The sequence below is a fragment of the Saccopteryx bilineata genome, chromosome 7 (assembly GCF_036850765.1).
Source record: "Saccopteryx bilineata isolate mSacBil1 chromosome 7, mSacBil1_pri_phased_curated, whole genome shotgun sequence".
NCBI lineage: Eukaryota > Metazoa > Chordata > Mammalia > Chiroptera > Emballonuridae > Saccopteryx > Saccopteryx bilineata.
In genome coordinates, this window is record NC_089496.1 from 90645823 (window position 1) to 90666297 (window position 20475).

General features: G+C 47.6%; 1 protein-coding gene across 3 annotated transcripts in view; it reads left to right on the top strand.

Annotated features, from left to right (window-relative positions):
- The window catches only part of CNNM2 (cyclin and CBS domain divalent metal cation transport mediator 2), a 185615-nt gene that overhangs the window by 155476 nt on the left and 9664 nt on the right, over window positions 1-20475 (top strand). Inside the window, exons 5-8 of one of the 3 annotated variants that reach the window (XM_066238383.1) lie at window positions 2261-2354; window positions 5431-5496; window positions 9369-9553; window positions 10249-19486. In XM_066238383.1, coding sequence (XP_066094480.1) covers window positions 2261-2354; window positions 5431-5496; window positions 9369-9553; window positions 10249-10458 — 555 coding nt within the window. In that variant the 3' untranslated portion in view covers window positions 10459-19486. Of the gene's footprint in view, window positions 1-2260; window positions 2355-5430; window positions 5497-9368; window positions 9554-10248; window positions 19487-20475 lie in introns of those variants that run through there. The other 2 variants (XM_066238385.1, XM_066238384.1) reach the window with 2 other exon arrangements.

The window sequence follows — 20475 nt, forward strand, 5'->3', positions numbered from 1 at the left end:
TCTCCACTCGGTGTCCAGGGCTCCCATTCACCCAGAGCAGGGTTCTCTTGTGGTTATCGAACACCCTTCCCGCCCTCACCCTCCTCTCTCCCTGATGGTTTCACCACAGTAGGGTTCCTTATCCACCCTGGGCTTTCTCCAGTCCTGTTAACCCTCTAGTGTGAGTCTAGACTTCATTTTTCTGAACCCCTACTCTTCTGTTCAAGATCCTGCCCTCAGCCCGTCACTCAGGGGGGGCCCCACAGTGCCCCTGCTTTCCCGGCCAGACCCCCGGCTCCTCACAGGCTCCTCACACTGCTCCCTTCTCCTGGCTCAGTCAAGCCCACTCCTCCTTAGATTTTTTCCTCCCTGTATAAAGTGGTCTTTATATAAGGACAGGAAGTATTTTTTTCCTCTAAATTCTTTATATTCTTTTTGTTAATTGATTTTAATTTATTGTGTTTACATAGATTCAGGTGTCCCACTGAATACATCCCTCACCCCCGTGTTCCTTCAACCTCCCCCTCGCCCCCCTCCCCCAGCAGCCTCCCCTGTCCCTCCAGGATGTGCTGTTCTGCCCTCTGTAACACTGTTATGTATATATCATTTCACCAATCCTTTTCCTCATGTAGAGCTTTACTGCTTTGTAGCATTGATTTTTTTTTTTTTAAGATTTTATTGATTTTACGGAGAGAGGAGGCGGGGGAGTGAGAAGTATCAACTCAGTATAGTTGCTTCATTTTAGTTGTTCATTGGTTGTTTGCTGTATGTACTTTGACCAGTCAAGCCCAGGGTCTCAAACCAGGGACCTCAGCGTTCCAGGTCGATACTTTATCCACTGCGCCACCACAGGCCTGGCATTGACCATTGGTTTTCATGTGCTCTCCCCTGCCTGCTGGCCCATACGCTCTTCCAGCAAGGGCTATCTTCCCACAGCACCCACTTGAGGACCCTGTATGCCTGGGTTTTCAGCATCTGTTTGCAGGTTGATTTTAATTATGGGTGAATTTTTCAGTTCCTTTCTTACAGCAAGAGAATTGGTTGGGGATTGGTAGAACTAATTATCCATTGAGTAAAAGAGGACCTAAAAGAGAGACAACAGAGTTTTGGGAAGTGACTTGAGGAAGGTTTTCCATAATTGGGAATTTAGTATAGAATGATAGGACGTGTCAAAATAATAGAGTTTGCTATAGTGGTGGCATAGGATAGCACGTCGGTTAGAGCGTGTTCTTCGGTTCCTTCATCTTCCTGAGCCCTGCCCCGGTTTACAGAGGGGATAATTGTGTCTGCCTCCTAGAGTTGTGAGCATTAAATGCTTTAATTCATTGTGAATTGTTAGCACAGTTCCTCTTCAGTAAATGGAAGCTTAATTTTTATTTGGCCTTCATAAAAGATACACCGTCGAGGCACCCTCTCACTAAGAGGCAGTTGGAGCCGTTCTGACCCTTGGCCTGGAAACCTAGATGCGCAGCTCACTTATTAGGGTGTTGCAATAGCCCGGAAACCACTCTTGAGCGTCTCCCACAGGGAGGATGGTGGACCCTAAAGCTAGTAGGGATGAGTAAGGGAGGCAGAGTCAGTCTGTCCCAGGGGAACTGGTTAGAGGGAAGGAGTTGTTGTAGACAAGTTAGAGGAAAGGGAGGGAAGGGAAAACCGGAGGGGAGGTTTTGTCCTGATGAAAGGAGACTTTCTAAAGGTGCTTTTCCAGGACAGTGAGGAGAAAGGACCATGTTGCTACAGTGCCTCTGGGGCGTCTGGGCGACAGGGGACTGGCCTGCAAGACACCTGCTCAGTTGGTCAGGGGACCATGCTAGTGAGACGAGTTGTGGCCCTGGGAACCAGTGTAATCCTCTCTGTTCCATGGCCACAACTCATGTTGACCCTTGACCCTGACTGCTCCAACTCGGTTCCTACAAGACAGCTTGGGTGACAGGCACAGAGCATCTGTCTTCTCAGTGTTTGTCCCATGGATGGAGCAAGAGCTCATCTTAGTCCTGGGAAGGCTCCTACCCACAAACTGAGGATGCTGGGAAAATACTGAGTGGACTGGAGAGATTAAACATCAACTTTCACTGTCCTCTCTGCATCCCCCACCGAGTCTAGTTTTCATATCTAAGATAAGTGGAGCCTCCCCTCTAAGTGGGAAAGATGATCAGAGGCTTACTTCCTTGGCATTGTTGGAAAAGGAGTCTAGACAAAATCTAAGGAAGGACCAAATCTTGCTGAGGCTTTGCAGACAGTCACGGACTTGGACTGAAAATGCTGCCGTTTCCTTTCGCAGGGGAAGGTGGAAGTAGAGGCTGGGAAGGAAGGTATGAAGTTTGAAGCCAGTGCTTTCTCCTACTATGGCGTCATGGCCCTGACCTCCTCTCCAGGTGAGTTGCCCTCGGCTCGGGGGCAGGGATGTTTTAGGAAATGGTGCCCTTCTCCGGCCACTTTCTCTCCCTGCCAGTTGACCCTATTTATTTACTTCTTGAACTTTTTATTGAACTATATCATGTATACAAAAAACTCCCTGCACAAAGCATAAGCATATACTCAGTGTGTGAGTTTTCACAGACTGAACACGCCAGTGTAAACCAGCACCCAACTCAGAGACAGGACACCCGCCACCCCACAGGACTCCTGTCCCCACAACACTCCCTCTCAGCCACTCTCTTCCAGGGTTAGCCGCTGCCTTGACTGCTGAGAATAGACTCGTTTCGCCAGTTCTTGAACTTTATATAACTGGGATTAGACAGGTGTATTATATTGAGTGTGACTTCTTCCACCCAGTGTTGTCCCTGTCACACTCCTCTGTTGTCAGGGACACTTATACTTTATTTCTCCTCCTCTCTGTAGTGTTCCATCGTCCAGCTGTACAGCAATGCATGTCTTTTCATTGCTCAGGGACACTGGGGCAGTTTCCTGTGTGGGGCCACCATGGCTGGTGTGGCTAAGAGCACTCCTGTGCCTGTCTTTTGGTGCACGTACGTGTGTTTCTGTATTGGGGAGCGGAGCTGCGGGCCACAGGGTGTGAGGGCATCTTCAGCTCGAGTGGCTGCCGCCCAGCAGTTTCCCGTGCGGCTGTGGTAGTTCACACTCATCCTGCAGGGGAGGGTCCTTTGCTCTGTACCCACCACTTGTATTGTTGAGCCATCTAAACGTTAATTATTCTGGAGGTTTTTAAATTTGCACTTTCCTAAGGATAAATGAGGTTGTTAATTTAATATTTATTTATTGCCTATATTCAGATCTTAATTGGAGAGCGGAGCTGGCCAATTAAGTCAGCCAGCTAGGGGTGCTCTGAGCACAAGATGCCAGCAAACAGTATCTGTCCTCGTAGGAACATGGACACAGATACCGGGCCTCCCCTCTGGGATGGGATTTGAATGGTCCCTGTTGGCTTTGCTTACTTGGTGTATGTGCTTCCTACCTTATGCAGGCTAGAAGAGGGCAGGCAGGTAAACAGAGGTGCTGTAGTGCCACCTTGTGGTCAGAATGCCAAATTACATGCTGTGCAGGGAAACAACTTTTGCAAACCTCAAACTTAAAAATAACCCATCCTAAAAAAAAAAATAAAAAAATACTGTCGGCCCTGGCCGGTTGGCTCAGTGGTAGAGTGTCGGCCTGGCGTGCAGAAGTCCCAGGTTCGATTCCCGGCCAGGGCACACAGGAGAAGCGCCCATCTGCTTCTCCACCCCTCCCCTCTCCTTCCTCTCTGTCTCTCTCTTCCTCTCCCGCAGCCCAGGCTCCATTGGAGCAAAGATGGCCCGGGCGCTGGGGATGGCTCCTTGGCCTCTGCCCCAGGCGCTAGAGTGGCTCTGGTCGCGGCAGAGTGACGCCCCGGAGGGGCAGAGCATCGCCCCCTGGTGGGCGTGCTGGGTGGATCCCGGTCGGGCGCATGCGGGAGTCTGTCTGACTGTCTCTCCCCGTTTCTAGCTTCAGAAAAATACAAAAAAAAAAAAAAAATACTGTCACTTCTGAAAACCAGCCTGAAAAAGGGAGCAATACCTCCAGACAAGTCTGTTTTTGTGACATTGGTCCTCGTCTACTGTGCCACATGATATCTCAGGCACCAAGATGTTACAATTAGAGAGCCAGAAGCGTCAAGGATGCCCTCACATTTCTAAACCTCCCCTGCCCCTACTGCGTCTTCTCACTGTCCCTGGGCAGGTTTTTGAGTCACATGGACCAGTGTCCCCATTGTCCACTGCTGACTGCATCCAGAGTGACCATAACCCCCTCTGACCCATTAGCTGGTGTCTGCTGTAAACCTGAAGGTGATCTTCTGTTCTTACTGCTTGTGAGGAGACAGGGAGATTCTTAACAGGGCCGAGAAGATCTGAGCTACAGCCTCTATCCCAGCACACACAGTGCCTGACCTGGCTTCCTCGTTATTGAGAGGATATGGTGAGATGACCTCGTGTGCTTGTTAAGACCAGAGCGCAATGATACTCACACGAGTGCTCTGTAACCGCTAGAACACAAGAGGAACGTCGGTAGAAGAGGTGTTGAGATTGTGACTATTTTTGGCCACCAAACTCAAATTAGCCCAGGTGAGCAGAACCAGATTTATAAAGCGGTTTTGAAAAAAAAAAAGCTGGAAGAGTAACTTGCACATTTTTATTGATTACTGGTTCTTGCAGCTCATACTGGCCCAGTTTACACAGAACTGTGGATTTATGTAAGGGTGGGTCCCATTCAGAAAAGGAATTGCTGAGTGGCCTTCTATATGAAAAGTGGTGGGGTGCCTTACCAAGCTGGAAATGCCAGAAAGGAAGGGAATTTCATTAATAGCATCTTGTTACAAAGCCAGTATTTTACTTGACTTTACAGTTCACATTTGGGATTTTGTATGTTCACTGAGAGATGCAATTAATACAGTAATTTCAAGATAATATTTCTAGTCATTTGATTGCTTAGAAAAATCCTACAGGAATCGGTTATCAGGATCTGCCCAGCTATATGTCAAGTACACCTCAATTTAAAAAGGAAAGAAAGAAACCTGCCCAGAAGATCTGGCTTCTGCCCAGTGGGGCAGTTGACTGGACCCTTCAGATGGAGCTACAGCTCCTCCCTGGCTAATAGTGAGGAGGTCACTTTGTTCTGCTGTCCCCTGGAAATCTGCGTGTGACATTCTCTATTTACTTGGCTAATTTAGCTCCACTTTTGTGCGGATAGTTCTAAATCCGTTAGGAGAGCACGTTTTGAGCTATAACCCAATTGGGTATTAATGGCTTAAGAGATTTGTAGGTTAGTAAAAAGCATGTGACTAGGATTTCGGCCTCCCCACATTCCTCTTCCTGGAAAGCAGTGTGTGCTCTTGGTTTATTTACATAACATATAGGCTTTTTCATCTGAAATTGACGGCTTACACTGGTAGGACTGGTATCTACTCCTGTCCCGAGTGCAGAGATCTCCTTTCTTGCCTTTTGACATGGTCTCACCCTGTTTTTCTCCATTTTTCAGTTCCTCTGTCCCTGTCTCGTACCTTTGTTGTCAGCAGAACAGAGTTGTTAGCAGCAGGTTCTCCAGGTAATTCTGCATGTTTCCTTTTCATAATTCTTCTGATTGCCTCCCTGGACCCCCATACAAGCCATCGGCAGTTTTTCCGTAAGCTCTAGAACTCCACATTTCTGTGCCTTAAGACTGAGCTATCCAGGAAAGTATTGGCCTACAATAGAGGCAGAAAGGGTTTGGGCCACTGGGAGGGCCTGTTGACACAGGAACAGATGAAACAGGGAAAGGGAGCCAATTGGCCCTGGAGTGCTGGCGTCCCCTGCCTGCCCTCACCACACCGCGGACCTTGGGTTTTCAGGGCAGCAAGGCACTGCATCTGGTTTCTTCTCTGTGAGGAGGCAGAGGCCCCCAGGACCTCCACACTTCCGCAGGACATGTAGAGTGACAGCCTGAAGCAGTAAGACCTGTTCTTGGAGAACTCTCAGCATTCCTGTCTCCTTGGTCCTTCCAGCATCTGTGGGTACGGGGCGCGTGTATTTCCCCCTCCGTCAGGCAGGTGGCCCCGCTCTCCTGTTTGTTTTGAATCCAGTGCTGGGCACATTCCTAGCTAGCTGCTGCTTACTGCCCTGCAGGAACAGCGGTGGCGGCTGGCTAACATGTCCAGCTGCTAAAAACAAAGGCTAAGGTTTAATCTTTCTTTAATTAAAATTGCTGGTCTTACTATTTGATAGTACAATTGTTCTGTATTTATTTTGTTTCATACAGCTTAGATTTTTAAAATCTGGTGAAATTTGTGTTTCAAAAACACAAAACTCTAAAATACTGATATTTGGTAAAGGAGGCAATACTTGTCTTGAAACTGATATTCCCTCAAATCTTGGCTCTGGAAGGTTTGAGGTGTTTGGGGTAAGATATACATAAGGCTATTTGAATCAGCCCTGTTGGCAGACTATACATACACACGCATGTGCACACACATGTGTATATATGGTTCTTCCTCCCCCGTTTTCTTTGCTGGCATCTGCCACCTATTTAAAATGTCACAGAAGCTGAAGTAGAGTGACTTTTGGATGGAACTCATGGAAATGTCATTTGTTTTTTACGTTTCCTGTAAAACTTAAGAGATTTTTTAGCTCTATCCACTCTGTCTGACCCAGTAACAGAAAAATACGTTTTCGGGTCCAGGCCTAAGGGATGCTGGCATTACTAAAATATGATACACAGCTGGGGCCTGAACTAAAGCAGTGATTTTCAGCCCGTTCTATTAAGTGCCTTGTGGTTCCGAGGGAGAGGCTGGGAGTGTTTCTTCACTGTGTCTTTCTAGCTTGCTACCAAAAAAAGAGGATTCCTAGGTAGGATGAATCAAAACAGCCAGGACGAAAAGCAGGAAGACAATAATACCTCTGAGAAGGCATAAAGAAGAATGAAGCTTGAAAGTTGTTTTCATAATTGCCTAAAATTTTGGCATATAAACTTGGCAACAAAACATGACCTGAACCGGGGGGAGGCCGCTTAAAGTCTTCTAGCGACGAGGAAATAGACACACGCCCTGTTGCGCACTGATGCAGGGCCGACCGGGCTGGCGCCTGCAGTGCTGCAGACGGGGTCCTGGGAGCAGGGGCTGCTTCTCCAGACAGGCTGCAGGACCAGCGCTGGGTCCTGGCAGAGCAGAGGATTCGTCTCCCACAAGCTGAGACGGTGGGGAGGGAGGAAGCTGCCTGGGAGTCTAGATACGTTGGAAGACCAGAGGAAATGTAATCCCCTCAGGAGAAAAGAACAGGAGACTCAGGAGCACTGCACCAGGGCCCAGACATCTACCTGCCAACACAGTCTGGGCAGCAAGCAGAGTGCCTTTTAAATGGGTCATGTTTCTAACCTTTCAATTGTAAACGACAGAAGGAAACGCCATCCTGAAAGTAGCTGTAAAAATGGTGATGTGATTTGGGGCTGAAGTTCAGAGATACAGGGATCTCTTGTTTCAAAACACTGCTGGGCATGTCAGCCTGGGGAAAGTTAGGACCAACAGGGAAAGGCGCCATCAGGAGGGTAGCAGGAGGTGGAGAGGTGTGGGAGGAAGCTCGCAGGAAAGAATGGAGTCATGCTAACCAGGCTCAGTGGCCGGGTACTTAGGGGTGTCAGGTACTGTGCTAAGTGTTCTATACATGATCTCATTTTGAATCTTCATCAGACCACGTGAGGTGAGGTGAGGTGGGTGCTATTATTATCTGCCTTTTACAGGTAAGAAATCTGAGGCTTTGCGACGTTGGGACATCTGATCAAAGTCCCATTTTGCTAAACAGAAGAACATCTGATAAATTTATTAATTTGCTTTGTTCTCTTAGAACAGGGGTCAGGAACCTATGGCTTGCGAGCCAGATGTGGCTCTTTTGATGGCTGCATCTGGCTCGCAGACAAATCTTTAATAAAAAAAAAATAATGTTAAAAATATAAAACATTCTCATGTATTACAATCCATTCATTTCTTACCGCTCACGTTCATGGTTGTGGGTGGCTGGAGCCAATCACAGCTGTCCTCCGGGACAACACCAAATTTTTATTGGATAATGCCTAACATACATGGGTCATTGTATGGCTCTCACGGAATTACATTTTAAAATATGTGGCGTCCATGGCTCTCTCAGCCAAAAAGGTTCCCAACCCCTGTCTTAGAAGATAGGTGGAAGCAACAAGAGGAACTACTACACTGAGTTTAATTTTGACCTAACAATGAAAAATTGGTTCATGACATGAAAATTGTGGGGAAAGTTGTGACATAAAAATTTCAGCAGAAAGGGAACTCTTCATTGGACATCCCTTAAGTGTTTGCCACCTTTTGTTGTGGAGGTCATATTTTGAGAGGAACATTTATGAATGAAATCAGATGGTGGTTAGCACAGAGGGAAAGGTGGTAGGTAAGACGTGAGGTGAAGAACAGTTGACGTATTCAGCTTGGGGAAGAAGAGACTTAAGGCGAACATAGGGCCTTTGAACTTCCCAGGGCTATTTCAAGTAGCAGAGGAATGGAAGTTACTCAACTCCATGGAGTGGAGGGGAGGCTGTCATTTGAAGCTGGGGAGGCAGATTTCGATGGGCATGCTGATGGATTTCCCAGTAGTTGCCTCTGCGAGAGCATCTGTCAGGGACACATTGCAGAGAGGAGCCAACCATCAGGTGGGAGCATTGGTCTCCTCTAGCCCTGGCACGATGCAAGGCAAGGCCTGTCCATGTGGGCACCCACTTAAAATTTGTGGAATATACTTGATTGGAAAAGCAACAATGGAAGCAGCCTTGGCAAGGCGGTGGGTCTTATTTTAAAGGAAATTTATTAGAAGCTGTAGTAAACTTGCCTTTCAGAGCAATGTCACCTAGACTCACCTGCATTTCCTTTTACTGTCAGTCTGAAGAATCACGTAGCACCTAAGGTAGCTCAAACCTTATAAGGGTTTGATGTCTCCTAGCAGTGAGCATCCTCAGGCCACCTGATGTGGGCTTTATTGCAGTCAGAGACAAAGATAATAGGTTTGGCCAGGAGATGGGGTATGAGCAGACAGAACTATTTAAACATGTTCTGATTTATAAACATCCTCAAGAGTCCTTTGCTTTTGCTCTGGCTTGGGCCTCACTCCCCCTGGTTTGTTGTGTTTCATAGCATGAGGCATTGCCCTGTTCAGCACAGGGTCTGTACTGTCGGCCCAGGGAGGGCTGTATCAGTTCACATGGACAGGGCTGAGCAGCTGATCCCAATGGAACCTGTCACCATGGGAAGCCAGCCAGTGCTCTGGAGGAGGCCTGTGTGGTGAGCTGTGTGGCTGAGGGTCTGGCATAAGTTGATTGAGCTTGTCTATTAATTGCTACATTTTTATAATTTGGAAAATAGACAGCTGCCTTTATTGGTTACATCTATCTCATGTAAAATGTGGTTGGGTTTTTCCCCCCTCCATTTCCAGGTGAAAACAAGTCACCTCCTCGCCCATGTGGCTTGAATCACTCAGACTCTCTCAGTCGAAGTGACCGGATTGACGCAATCACACCAACTTTGGGGAGCAGCAATAATCAGCTCAATTCTTCATTCCTTCAAGTCTACATCCCGGACTACTCTGTGCGCGCCCTTTCCGATCTCCAGTTCGTTAAGGTAAGAGCAGAGAGCCGCTGGCTGGGCCTGACTGGTCGCGGTCCAGCCCACAACCAGCATCTGCACCCCGGCCCCTCCGCTGAGCTTCCCCATCACTCTGTGGGTGCCCGGCCTCCAGCTGCTGTGCCCAAAACTCAGGTGGGGAGAACCACATATCTCCTTGGCTCTACCAAATGAGCTGGCAAACCAGGCGTGGCTTTGTCAGAGAATAAAAGCCGGAGAGCGTAAGAAAAAAATCCGCCTTTTTAAACAAGTCTTCATGAATTCGGGACTCCGGGGACTCTGGTTGGCCCTGAAAGGGCTGAGGTCGGAGACTTGGAAGACTGGCCAGGATGGAGTGGGAAGAGCCCTCCACTTACCTGCTGCCCTGGAGACAGGGTGTTTTCCTTAGTATGAAGTAAAGACGTCTTCTGGAGAGCAAGCCAGTTTTCGCTGATGGAAGCCTAGCTCCATTTTCTAGTCTCTGAAATTTTGAGACAAAATTTGGAAGTGGCTTGTATCAGTAAAAACTGCCTTGTTTACTGGAGTCAACTTGAACTTTAAAAGTGGCTCAGTTTGTACTCAAGGATGACTTTCTTCTAGAGAAGCAACTAGGGGCCTTTCAGGGGACTTAACATGTAATACGATATCCAGACAAGGGAACCTAAAACTAAGCATTATCTTGGTTTGTTTTCTGTACCATCTTCTGGCCCCAGATCTCAAGACAGCAATACCAAAATGCCTTGATGGCATCCCGGATGGACAAAACTCCTCAGTCTTCAGACAGTGAAAACACTAAAATTGAATTGACTCTTACGGAGCTGCATGATGGGTTGCCAGACGAGACGGCCAACCTGCTCAATGAACAGAACTGTGTGACGCACAACAAGGCCAATCACAGCCTACACAACGAAGGCACCATCTAGGGCGCCCGCCCGCCCTCACCACTCCCGCTCCCGAGGCCCGGCCAGGCCACTGGGCCTCGCCTCGTCTGGCAGTGAATCCTGTTAGTGTGAGCTTGTGTGCCATGTGCATCCTGCAGCATCCCGAGACCAAAGACTTTGTCCCGTTCCTGGGAGGTTGGTGAGGGCAGGAACGGAAGCTGGAGCCGGAACTTGACGTAGGGGGCGTGGCGCCGGAGACGTTCGGAATGAACTTCCGCCCAAATAGAATCGTGTTTATTTTTTCAGCTGTACCTTTTCTTATTCACTCTCCTCCTTCCTTGATTTGCATGAAGTTGAAAATTGTTGGGATTTATTTTTTTTCCAAGAGATGTTTTTAAAAAGTATCTTTTGCAGAGTTTTAAGTTGTCCTGCCTGAACTCTGCTGCGACCCCATGATGTGACCCTCACAGGATGAACTTGCCCCTCCAGTGGCCTTCGGGGCCCTCCCAGCGAGGGGCACCCTTCCTCTGTGCCCCAGTGGGTGTCGCTGTCAAGCCTGAAGGATGAGGGAAGAAAACTGTGCTGACGTGGATCTGCCAAGTCTGTGACGTTGCGGGGGAGCCTGCACTGGGTGGGACCTGCAGTCGCCTCTCTGAGCTCAGTGTTGTTTTAAGTTAATGTTTAACTGTGTCCCTTTTCCTCAGAAAGGTTTAACATTTGCTTGGAATGTGATTTTGCTCCCACTCCTAAGGAATTTTTATCACCAAAATGAATGTTAATGAATTTTAAACCCATGGTTTATCATTGGCAAGAGGCAAGGCGACTGCATCCGACGTCCTGCAGCCTGGATCTCCGGGGCACCAGGCCTCCCCACCCAGTTCAGCGCCGTCGCCCCGCCCTGCTCCCACCCTTGTTACCCCAAGATGCTGCTACACAGATGCCAAATGGAAATCTTCCACGGGGCTCTTGAGTAAACTATGTGTTGTGGCGTTCCAGCCCCTCCCTTTCCCACGGGTGTGTCTAATGGTCAGAAACCGAGTCGGACCTTCCCACCGGTCTGTGTGCTCCCGGCAGAGGCGGCATGTAAGCCCATATGTTGAAAGGAGGGAACGTTGGGGACTGCCAGCCCCTGCCCCTCTTTCCAGAGAGCCGATGGTCCCTCTTCCCGTGCCCCTGGGCCTGTGGGGCCCAGCCTTGGCCGTGACCCCCGCCCGAGGACCTCAGTGCCTCCCGCCTCAGATGCAGCCCGTGCCAGAGAGGCTGGCTGCCTGTACGGCCAGCGTCAGTGTGGCCCCAAACAGGGATTCAGAAACCAAATGTGTTGTGGCCATTTCGTGTGTGTGTCTGTCTTATTTTAATACCAAATTCATCACGCATAGTGAAATTAATGTCAGGAGGTATTACTTGAGTGACTGAATTCTTAACTATCTTATTTGTGTTTTAAGTGTTAGCCCAAGGGATATGTGCATTTTGTTGACATTTGTCCATGCATTCACACTGACCAGTTTTCATATAGCAATACTAGTCCATGCCGTAGCGGAGAAGAGAGCAGAGAGCGTTGTCCCCACTGGGGCCCACCCCACTGAGCAAAGGGAGCCCGGGGCAGAGAGCAGTGCTACTCCCTCCTCAGGTAGGAATGCCCCCCCCCACCCCGCCCCCAGGCTGGCTCTGCAGGGTAGGGTTGTGCTTTGGAATCACAGCAACGTGCTGGCTTGCCTTTTGGCAAGCGATTTGGTGGCTCCAGTGTCATATGCACACTTGGCGAGTATCTTCTCTGGGCTGGTAGTCCTTGAGGGTCCTCTGCAGAAGGCGCCATGCCCCTAGTGAGGGAAGTACTGGCCGCACCTTGTCACAGGTGTGGCACCCAACCTGCCATCAGGGGAGGGAGCCCCACCATGTAGCTTGATGGTAGTGGAACTCTGCACCACGGGGAAAAGGGTGTCCTTTTATAACAGATCTGAGTTTAAATCTCAGTTTCTTAAGATGCATCTAGCTGAGCACAACCTCAGTAAGACAGGAACTGGAACTCTGTAGGGTGGGCAGAAATGAGTGTTCCCTGAAGTGGAGCCTGGATCTTGCAGGGGGAGGGGGCTTCTCCCCCAACAACCATCCCACTGTCTGGGCTGGGTCAGCACTTGCCCGCCTGGGGGTCTGGAGGAGTTGGCCACAGCATGTGCTCCTCCTCACCTTTTGTCTCAGGGAGCCTTGCTTCTGGAAGGAGCCTCTGGAATCGGGAGCTAATGCGTTGGGCCTTTTTCAGAGCCTCACTGTTCCTTGTGTGAATCCTAAAGTTCAGTGAGAGACCAGGTGTGGAGGAAGGATTGATTCCAGCTGCTGCCTCCTTGACTTGAGGGAGAAACGACTTCTCAGTCCTGTCTTACCTGCTCAGTGTGGTGGCTTTTTGTCCTCTCTGTAAAGGAGCAGGCAGGGGCAGCTTTGCAGTGGGGGCTTCCAGAGGATGAAAATTTAATCTCCCAAGTTTGTATTTTTCTATAAACCATTCTTTACCTTTGATTATTTATACTGTTTTCTAACAACAGGGAATACAAATCATTCCTGTGTGGTCTCTATAGGAATGGAGGCTAACATTCTGCTATAGTTCCATCTGCTTTGGGGAACACTCAAGACCCTTCTATAACAATGTCTGAGCGACCAGGTTTCTTTTCCAGGCCCCACTTTCCCTCTGGAAACAAACCTCAGGCCGCTGAAGGAGGATCGCTGGCTCACTGCTTCTCTGGGCAGCAGGAGGATGGTTTTGGCTTAGAAGGTCTGTGCAATTCCACCTATAAAATAAACGGGAGTCAGGCAGTCTTTTGGATCTTGATGTGTCATGGCCAGTCCTTAGCATCTTTGTTGATCATCCTCTCCTGGGGCTGCTGGCTCTGTAAGTATGGAGGAGAGAGGGCTGTGGAGCAGGTGCAGGTCCTGGGGTCCTGAATTCTGTGGGAGCCCTTGTGGTAAGACCTAGGGCCTCTCTGTCTCCACGGCCACCGTGGCCCCTGCTGTGGAACTCTTCCTGTTCCTAAGCAACCGTGCTGGTATCTCGGAGGTTCCTCCTGGAACTGGATTCCTAGTATCCAGATGTTCCCAGGACTGTCTGCTTTCTCTTTATAAATGAAAGTGGCTTTTTTTCCTACTGCCTTAGAGGTTCTCTCCCTTTATTCCTTTGTTTTATATTCATCAGGCAAGTCCAAAATCACGTGTTGAAACTCTTAGGAAAACAACTCCTTAAGATTTGTTCCTGGATATTGGGTGCTAACCAGCTAGCTTAAGCCTTGATTCTTAGTTTGAATTTGAAAGGGCACCCCCGGGAACTATTAGTCCTCCCTCCCTCCCTTCCCAGAGATAGCTCAGTGCCATGGCAACACAGCTGGCTTCCCCAAGGGGGAGGGAGTAGGACATCTTACCATTTTCTACTGTTTTTCAAGGAACTTCTGTGCAAATGTTGAATGCAGAACTCTACACTATTCATGTGAAACACTTACTGTGAATATATTTACCTGTGCTATTCCAGGACCATGTGACTAAAGGATCAGCCTTCTCAAGTCTAGGAAAATAGTAGTAGGTACAAGTACAATTAGTAGAATTGCATTTTCCCTAGAAAATGAAGCAACAGGTATTTGATCTAAGCAGGGACCATGAATGTCTGTCTGCCCTCAAACTCTCTCAGGTCAAGAAGTCAACCTAAGTAGGCTCTGACTGATTGAACCTGTGTCCTGGCTAGTCAGTGATATGAACAAAACTCAACCCTGTCATCTTCCGAAAACGGGCCACTGCTCTGTGGTGTCTTTGCCTTTCCTGGGTCAGGGGACCAAGGCTCCTCCAGTGTCTGCAGGGGTGATCCCAGGAGAGGACTCACCTGGGCTGGCACAGCAAAGCACTTACCTTGGTCTCAGGACTTTCAAGTAAGAGGCCACTGGGGGGAGGGGATGGGCTTGGTGTACATCGCATGGCCCATGCTCACTGGTGGCGTGGGCAGAGGGAGCAGCTCCCTTAGCTTTGATCTCAGACAGGTTTGTCTTGCAGGGGTGAGAACGCCAAGGCTGAGCTGGCGGTGCAGTGTGGAGGCGTCTGTGCTCACTTTCCTGATGAGGACACAGACTCTTGTCTTGAGTCAGGTGCTTTTGTCTGACAAGGGTATCTGGGTGAGTTGTAGGTTAACCCAGAATTAGGAGGGACTTCAGTGATTTGAGGATCAGAAACTTTTCTGATGCAAATTTATCAATGAGCAACCTACTCAGTGAATTTTTATACCTCAGGGCCATTTGCAAATCTTTCTTCTTTTCCTATTTCTTTTGTATTCAAGTGGGCTGACAGGAGAGAAAGGATAGTTCAGAGAATTCTAAGCTGAGGTTCATTTGTGTCTGTCTGAGGGTGAGTGGTGCACCCAGGCCCAGCTAGCTGGTGTTATCCCTCAGGCTGTGACAGCCATTGTCCTCTGGGACAGACAGGCATTCCTTCTGCGATGAATGCTTGCTTACTGGTTCTCCTTCTGCCCAGTCGGGCAGCCTCAGGACCAAAGCGGGGAGGCGGGAGCTGACAGCAACTGCAGAGCTGGGAGCAGCTTTCCCTCCTCTGTAGTCTGCTGGGAGCGTCTTTGCTTCTTAGATCTGTGGTTGGCTCAGGTCAGGTAAGCCTTCAATGTGTGCTAGAGCCACTGACATCATCTCGCTGGAATCTTATCTTTTGACAGGAAATACCAGGTTATCCTTGAAGCAACGTGGAAATGAAGGTTCTAGTGCAAGAGTCGAGGTCTAGGAGTTTGTATGCCAAGGTTTCTATGTACACAGAGCTGACCCATAGTGTAAGGCTCGAGTGAATACATGTTTTCCAGTTTTAATAGCCAGGGGCCTGTTAAACATGAATAAATTAGAAGAATGACTAGGAGTAATGTCTTGCCTCACTTGGTAGGGTATCTTCTGGCCTTTGCTTACCCACATCTGACCAACATAGATTCACTCAGAAAGTGATTCTTTGGGGCCAGACTCCTGATTCACGCTGAAGAGAACTACCAAATGGATCTGGTGGGGACTTGGGTGCCCTTTGTGCTGGAGGCCCAGGCCCCTTCACTCTAAACAGCTGGTCTCAGACTTCTAGAGCAGAAAGGAGTGGGGAGATAGGGCCTTGGGACTCGCACTCCCCAGGGAGCGCCAGCCTAGCTTCTGATTCATTGCCCCATGTCTGAAGTCTACTGTGATGGTCGACCACTGACCTCCCTTATGTCTGGAAGCCCATTAAATCTACAAATGTATATGCTTTCTTTTATATTATTATTTATTATGTACATACGCCTCTACTGTTAGTACGTCTGTCGCTAAGATGAGATCTGTCCTGGAGCCCCTCATCCATGGAGCCTAGGTTCTGTTGTCCCTTAAAGTGGATGAGAAGGTAGCGATTTTGTTTGTCTTAAACAGATTCTTTTGGTCCTAGCGTCCCTGGCCCCTTTTATTGGGACCACCTCTTATTTCTGATGACTTGTGTTTCCTATGAGGATGGAGCAGGTCTCTTACCTGTGGCAGGGCCTCTCGAGTACCTCCATGAGATGCTTTAGAGGTGGTGTTCTGGTGATGGGGTCTATTCTCTGTATAGTGGTACAGCATGACCATGAGACCAGAGCCTCCTCCCTCACTCCCACCCTCCAAGCCAGGTCAGTAGCCTGGCCCAACAGTAATAACCTCTTAATTCCCACCCTTGGATTACAGAATCCATCTCTCTGGACCATGGAAGCTGCCTGCCCATCTGGGCTTCTACTATGCCTTTTCTTGGTTTTGAGGTCCAATGCCAACATTGCCTTGGCCCTCAAATAAGACCTTGCTTTGTGTCTGATTTTGATCCTCCTTAGCCTTTACTCACTGTATCATAGCGTACATTTCATGCTTTTCAGCAGTGAAGTGTTCTGAACAGTATTCAGAGCGCTGTGTACGTAAACCTAAAGCACAAGTGACATGTATAGGTTTAATGAGCTGATTGTCATAACGAATGCATTTTATAACTCAAACAATGTTGTAGATTTACAATCTATTTATTTTGTACCAATTTATTTGTAAATTTTGTGATTGTTTTAAAAGGATTTTGTTCATTTCTATTATTCTATTTAGATAAATGGTTTTCTGTTCACCCTTCTAGATGTGTGTTCCCTCTTTCCCCCTCATCTGTGCAACACCAGTTTGGGTCCCCTACCCAATTGCTTGGCTTTACTGGTGGGAAAGTTGGAAATCGATGGTCAGCGTGGTAACAGCAGGGCAGCTCCTCTGGACAGAGATCACAGTCAGTGTTAAAAGAGAAGTGGATGCTTCCGACTTAAAGCCTGGTGTAGCCAACACCAGGCTGGCAGGGGAGCGTTCCTTTGTAAGGACTGTAACTATCCCCCGTCAGCTTGTTTTAGATAAGAACACTGAGGGTATCCACATTTGTTCCAGAAATTTCCTGCTCAATCACTACACACAGTTCAGCAGGGCAGATATCTAAGCTGTTTTCTCCTAGGCAACGCCGAAGGCCTCATCCAAACCTCTCAATTGGCTCTCAAAGATCGAACAGCTCTGTGGGGCCTCTTCTGCTACATAAAGACTAGGGAGGAGAAAGGATGCAGCAGGCGTAGAGGGTTCATCGAGTTAAAAACACCAGGCATGCATGTGGTGAGTCATGTTCTAAATGCTCTTCCAGATTCAGTGGCTATCACACATTCCCAAATAGCTGGTGTGGTCCAACCCTCTTCTGTCACCACTTCTGTTCAAGGTTTCTGTTCCTTCCTCCCTCCCCTCCTCATTCACGTCACCAGATGGTGAAGTTCTTCTGGTCAAGATTCACAGCCCCTCTGTGATCCATTCCTAGTCCGCATCTGTTTGGAATCCTTTTTCTGTTCACTTAGTCTGTATTTTACTTTCCAAAGAAGACTGCTCTGAGAATTGAGCCTCTTGCTTATTGGTCCCTTATTTTCTGTTAATTATGATATTTGTGGTCTATTTTACTTCATTTATATCCTGGGGATGAAGACATTTCAATGAACTGCTGACAAGATTGGCTTGAGACACTGCCTGACCTAACCACCATTCCACATCCTGTCATTATCCGTAGACAGCAGAGCTAGACATCAGTGAAGGGCTTATCTTCTCGGGAGTCTGCCTCACTTAAAGCTGAGCAGAAAGCAAGGCCAGGGAAGGAATGATCTCTCCAGCACGTCCACACCCATTGGCTGCTTTGCTTAGTTTTTCCTGCTTTTTTCTGTCCAGATGAGTCCTGAGCTCAAATCACAAAATTCTCTAAGGAAAATAGAGGTGAGTTTTCCTACCATGATGAGATTTGCCTAAGCTTTCTGTCTGCATCCATGACCTGTGTGCTAGTTCGTTTCTAAGCTTTACTGAAAAAAGCTCTGGGCTTCCTACTTCATATAACAAGTTGTTCTATCTGGGGCATCTCAGCTCACTTCTGAGGACACAGTTATCAGAGGTTTTTGTAGAGAAAACGAGTGATACAAACGGAAGGACCTTTTTGTAGCTCAGAGTTGATTTCTGAAAACTTCTGTGGTACTTTCTGAAGGTAATTCAATTTAGTAAGGATGGTTCCTTATGAAAGCCAAAAAGTTGAATTCTATCAGATGGCTACTAAACTTTTGCTTTCTTTGTATAACTTTCATCATTTCCCCTCCAAGATTCTCACATCTGTGCTCTTATTTTCAAGAACCTTCAAGACAAAGGAATGGTTATAGGACCCTTTCTCTCTGACATACTGGGGCATGCCTTCTCCCCTAGTGCATGACTGTAAGGCCTAAGGAGACAAGGGGGACTAATTTGCCAGAATTCTTTGTCCAAATGCTTTCCTGCCAGGGCTTAGTGACTGTGAGGCACTCAAAGGGCAGCACTAGATAAATCTGTAGATTGAGCAGCTCTCTTACCACAAGTCTGCTACATCAATGACTTGAGGGCAGATGGGTCCAAAAATGAAGTCACTTCAGATAACTCAAAACAAGTCAAAGATTACCTCTGGTGAGAATCTTCTTTCAAAAACAGACTGGACATTTAATAAACATTTTCTTTGTTGGGAAGGTTTGCTTAGCAAATCCTCTTTCCCAATATCTCAGGAACTTGTGTGGCTTGAGGACTGTTCTTTTATGTCATGGGAAGAACATGCACTTGGCTTCCTGGGCCCCAGTGTGTATGTGTGGGGGCGTTTATCTTGGCCCAAACGCATCAGGCCTCATCGATAGCCCTGGCTAGACAGGACTTTAGGGAGAGTTCAAAAGGAGAGCAAGCATTTGGGGACATACTTGTACCTAAATCTGGTTCATGAAGCAATCTGTGTAATACACATTTTTTCTAGTAATAAAATGGAGCAAAAGTATCTTATTTTGTGATAAGAAACCTGAAGGGACCAGATCGAAAAATGGTCATTTTGTTTTAAATTGGAAAAAGTAGATTACATAGATTTGCAGGACCAGAGTCAGCAAGCTTGAGAAGAAATGTTTAAATAGGAGTACTTTTTGTGTGAAAGCTCTTCAGAGGGACTTAAACTACTGTGTATACTTTATTTTTGAAATGACCTACCTTTGTTGGAACAAGTCAGATGGTTTTGCCTTGGAATGAAGAGACCGTGTCTGAGGACAGGGAATGGCTGCGATTACCAGTAAAGGAGAAAATTTGATTGTTCATTATGCGAGTAGGTGCATTCTTTTTTTATGACTTGCTTTCTGCTATTTCTACATCCTCTGCAGTGAGGACAGTGTGGAATGCAGCTCCTCTGTCTGGAGGTGGAGTGCCGTGGGTGACTTTGTCACCTTGATCTGCTTCCTGGTGGCTGTATATACGTGTGTGCGCGCGCGTGTCCGCCCACTTGGTGGTGGTAGTGCACCATTGCTCCACGGTAAACATTTCATTCTCAGGCCCTCCTGAAGTTGTGTTATCATTTGAAATTGTTCCATTTGAGGAAAAATTTTAAAAGTTCTGCTCCAGTCACCAAGAAAGAATGTCATGAGAAACCTAAGTATTGAGACATAAATTACTAAACCAAGGGCCATTAGCTATATGGCAATAGCTAGATCATAGTTACCATTTTTCCCACCATCAAGGAAAAATGAACTAGTTTCCCTAACATGGAATGCGGACAAGACCTCTACCCTGATGCAGACTCAGGTCTGCAGTTGCTCATCTCAGGCTATTTGCGGTAAATAAGCAAAGTATTTTTAGACGAAGGGTGGTATGGCCGTAGACGCAAAGTATTTTTAAATGCTCTTGGCAGCCCTAGAAAAGTTGCAGGGCTTTACACTTGTTGACAAAGTATTTCTTAAATAAATAAATCTGATTTAGAAATATCTAAACATGGACAAAGGACTTTTAGATCTGACATGTCACTGAAAGTGGCTTTAAAGCGATTACTTAAAAACAATACTAACATGGCTACAGGCTTTGTGGCTCTAAGTTATTCTAGTTCTATTAAGAGCCACTTCTAAAAGCATTGCAGTGCAGCTTGAAGGGCTTGCTTTCTTATTTTAGGTCTCAGCAGTGCTATGCATTTATTTGGTAGGAGAAAATCTAAGATCTAAACAGAATATGAAACTTTCTTGACTTTAACTGACTTCTGAAATACACCATCTGAGCTTTAAGTGACCACCTTGGAAGAGATGAGTGTATGGGGCAAGTCTTTGTGCAGAGAGCCCAGCAGGCACCTCAGACCCGCTGCTGGGTGCCGGTGTCCCTGTCAGCTGTGCATCCCTCAGGCTGGGAGTTCAGGCCAGCGCCAGAAAAGCGGCAGCTGGTACTTTTTACAAAGCCTGAAAATAAGTGGTGTTTTTCAAATACCCAGGAAAGAAATTCTGAAGAGAGTTGGAAGATCTGTCTTCTCAGTCTAAAATACCTCCGGTTTAAACAAAAAGGGGTGGTGGAGGGAGGATTATATATTTTGAGTTCAGCTTCCTTATACTGACAACAGAGACACTCACATTAATGTCCAACAAGCCCAACTGCAGCTGCCCTGAGTGCTTGCCGTTGGGCCACTTCCTCCCAGCACTCTCAGAGGAGCAGCCCTGTGCGCCCGGGCTCAGCCGCGTATGGAATCCGAGCTCTTGAA